Source organism: Nematolebias whitei, chromosome 18 (assembly GCF_014905685.2).
Source record: "Nematolebias whitei isolate Nwh7 chromosome 18, NemWhi1, whole genome shotgun sequence".
Lineage (NCBI taxonomy): Eukaryota > Metazoa > Chordata > Actinopteri > Cyprinodontiformes > Rivulidae > Nematolebias > Nematolebias whitei.
The window spans coordinates 19,279,974-19,282,228 of record NC_056515.1 but is presented as its reverse complement, the minus strand read 5'-3'; the positions used below and the strand labels follow the sequence as shown (position 1 = coordinate 19,282,228).

The window sequence follows — 2,255 nt, the reverse complement described above, 5'->3', positions numbered from 1 at the left end:
TGCTCCATGCAACTGTTTGTAAAGCCTAAAGCTGATGTTGTCAAAGAGTGCCGAGGCAATTTGTGCTTTAAATGGGGATGACAAAACAAACTACGTTGTTGCTGTCAATGCATTAGATGGTTTCCTTGTACTCTTTCAGACAGAATACACAGTCATCTCCATTAATTATGTTACTTTTGAATGATATGAGGCTAACTCTATGTCAGTGTAGTGCTCTTAATTATGATTCAGATATGCGTCACGTCGCTGTGCTGCTAGTTATAATGTTAACGCTGCTAACAGACAATGATGGCTCGGGCAATGCTGTCAGGAAAAATAATTAAAAAATGCCAAGCATGCCCTTAATCTACAAATATAAAGTTGCGCTGGCTTTGTTGCACAAACATTTTCCATACTGGCTTCCATTTTTCCATGTTATAACTACCTCTTTAGCTCAGCCACTGTTTAGCCCTGAGCTTCAGTTTTTACACCTCACTCGTCATGTGACTGGAAACACATTAGCAGGGTGGACGAGAAGAAGAGAGGAAAATGGAGACTGAATTTGCTCATATCTGGTCTAATTACTGAAGCAGTACTGCTTTAAGTCTGTATCGGTGCATGGACACAGCATCTGTGGGCTCCATGCAGAATGTCTGGTGCTAGCTGGGAGATCTGTTAACAAATCCTTTATCGCCCGACTCCAGAGCAAACTGCAGCTGGGCCTGTAACTTCCGAGCCTGTTGAACACATAAGAATTGAATCTCAAATTCCTGCTGTATAGTATTTGTACTGCTGCACAACTGACACAACCTAAAACCAGACAGTGTCTGATAGGGAACTGAGAATATGAGCCACTGCACCACCAATCATAGCCTTGATCTGTACTCTAACTCGATACTTCAAATTAAATTGGCCAAGGAGAACTTCAGTTAATTTTTATATATTAATAAACATTTAGGCTTTAAACTGCATGAAGGTTATTCCTGTGCTTTGCCGCATTGCAACAATTTGCATTGTTTTAATAAAAAAAACATTAAATTGCACTGTAGGCAGCACGGTGGCGCAACTGGTAGAGCTGCTGCCTCTCAGTGAGAAGGTCCCTGGTTCAAACCCCGGTCCAGGGGCCTTTCTGGGTGGAGTTTGCATGTTCTCTCCGTGCATGCGTGGGTTTTCTCCGGGTGCTCCGGTTTCCTCCCACAGACCAAAAACATGCATGTTAGGCTGATTGGTAACTCTAAATTGTCCCTAGGTGTGAGTGAGAGAGTGAATGGTTGTTTGTCTCGTTTGTCTCTATGTGGCCCTGTGATGGACTTGCGACCCGTCCAGGGTGTACCCCGCCCCTCGCACAGTGATTGCTGGACATGGGCACAAGCGACCCCCGTGACCCAAAATGGAACAAACGGGTAAAGAAAATGGATGGATGGATAAATTGCACTGTGTCGTGATAAAGGCGCAATGTGTTCTTAGGGTTTTGCAGTTTACTGTATCACATTGTTGTCAGTGTATTGAAATATTAAAGCATATCAGACTGACCACACACCAGAGCTGCACACCCCGACTGACCTTTTTACAGTTACTAATGTGCATGAGTAAAATCAGGCATCACACCCTACATAGATTTAGAAATATATCTGGTATTCAAGGTTCATGTTCAATTTGTGACTTTTGGTCCTTCTTACCTGCTTCTTTATTGATTTTTGTATACAAACATAATTTGTCTTGTTGCAAGAGAAAAACAACGTCCTCAACACGCAGTGACGGCAGGTTTCTACAAAGCACAGCGGAAAGAAACGTAGCTCTGAACCCTGTTAGTGTGGATCCACGCCAACAACTGATAAAAACGAATGCAAAGATGAAATATCAAACTTTAACATAATTTCCCATATTTTTGATCAGATAAGAAAGCCTTTGTCAATGATAGTAAATGATACACACAAATGACAACTACAACTGCATTAGATATTGAAGAAGTTGAAGTAGGCACAAATGTATCTACCGGTAGAGCACAGTGCATCGTAAAATACTGACTTTGAGCACGCAGATTAGTAAATGTAAAAAGTCAATTACCAACAAAGACCTACGCCCAGGATGTCTTTATTTTTTGTTTATTTAAAACTTTGAAACAACATATTGTAAACTGGACATCCCACTTCAGGTAAATGTGCAGTTAATTCAAGTTCAAGTCATTCCTTTCTTTGTTTGCCTCCATGAACATTCCCCATACGCAACCACACACACACACACACACACACACACACACACACACACACACACAC

General features: G+C 41.6%; 1 protein-coding gene across 1 annotated transcript in view; it reads right to left on the bottom strand.

Moving 5' to 3' along the window:
* Positions 1-638: 638 nt before the first annotated feature.
* The window catches only part of gfra2b (GDNF family receptor alpha 2b), a 69,159-nt gene continuing 67,542 nt past the window's right edge, over positions 639-2,255 (bottom strand). Inside the window, exon 8 of the mRNA XM_037692616.1 lies at positions 639-716. Coding sequence (XP_037548544.1) covers positions 639-716 — 78 coding nt within the window. The remainder of the gene's footprint in view (positions 717-2,255) is intronic.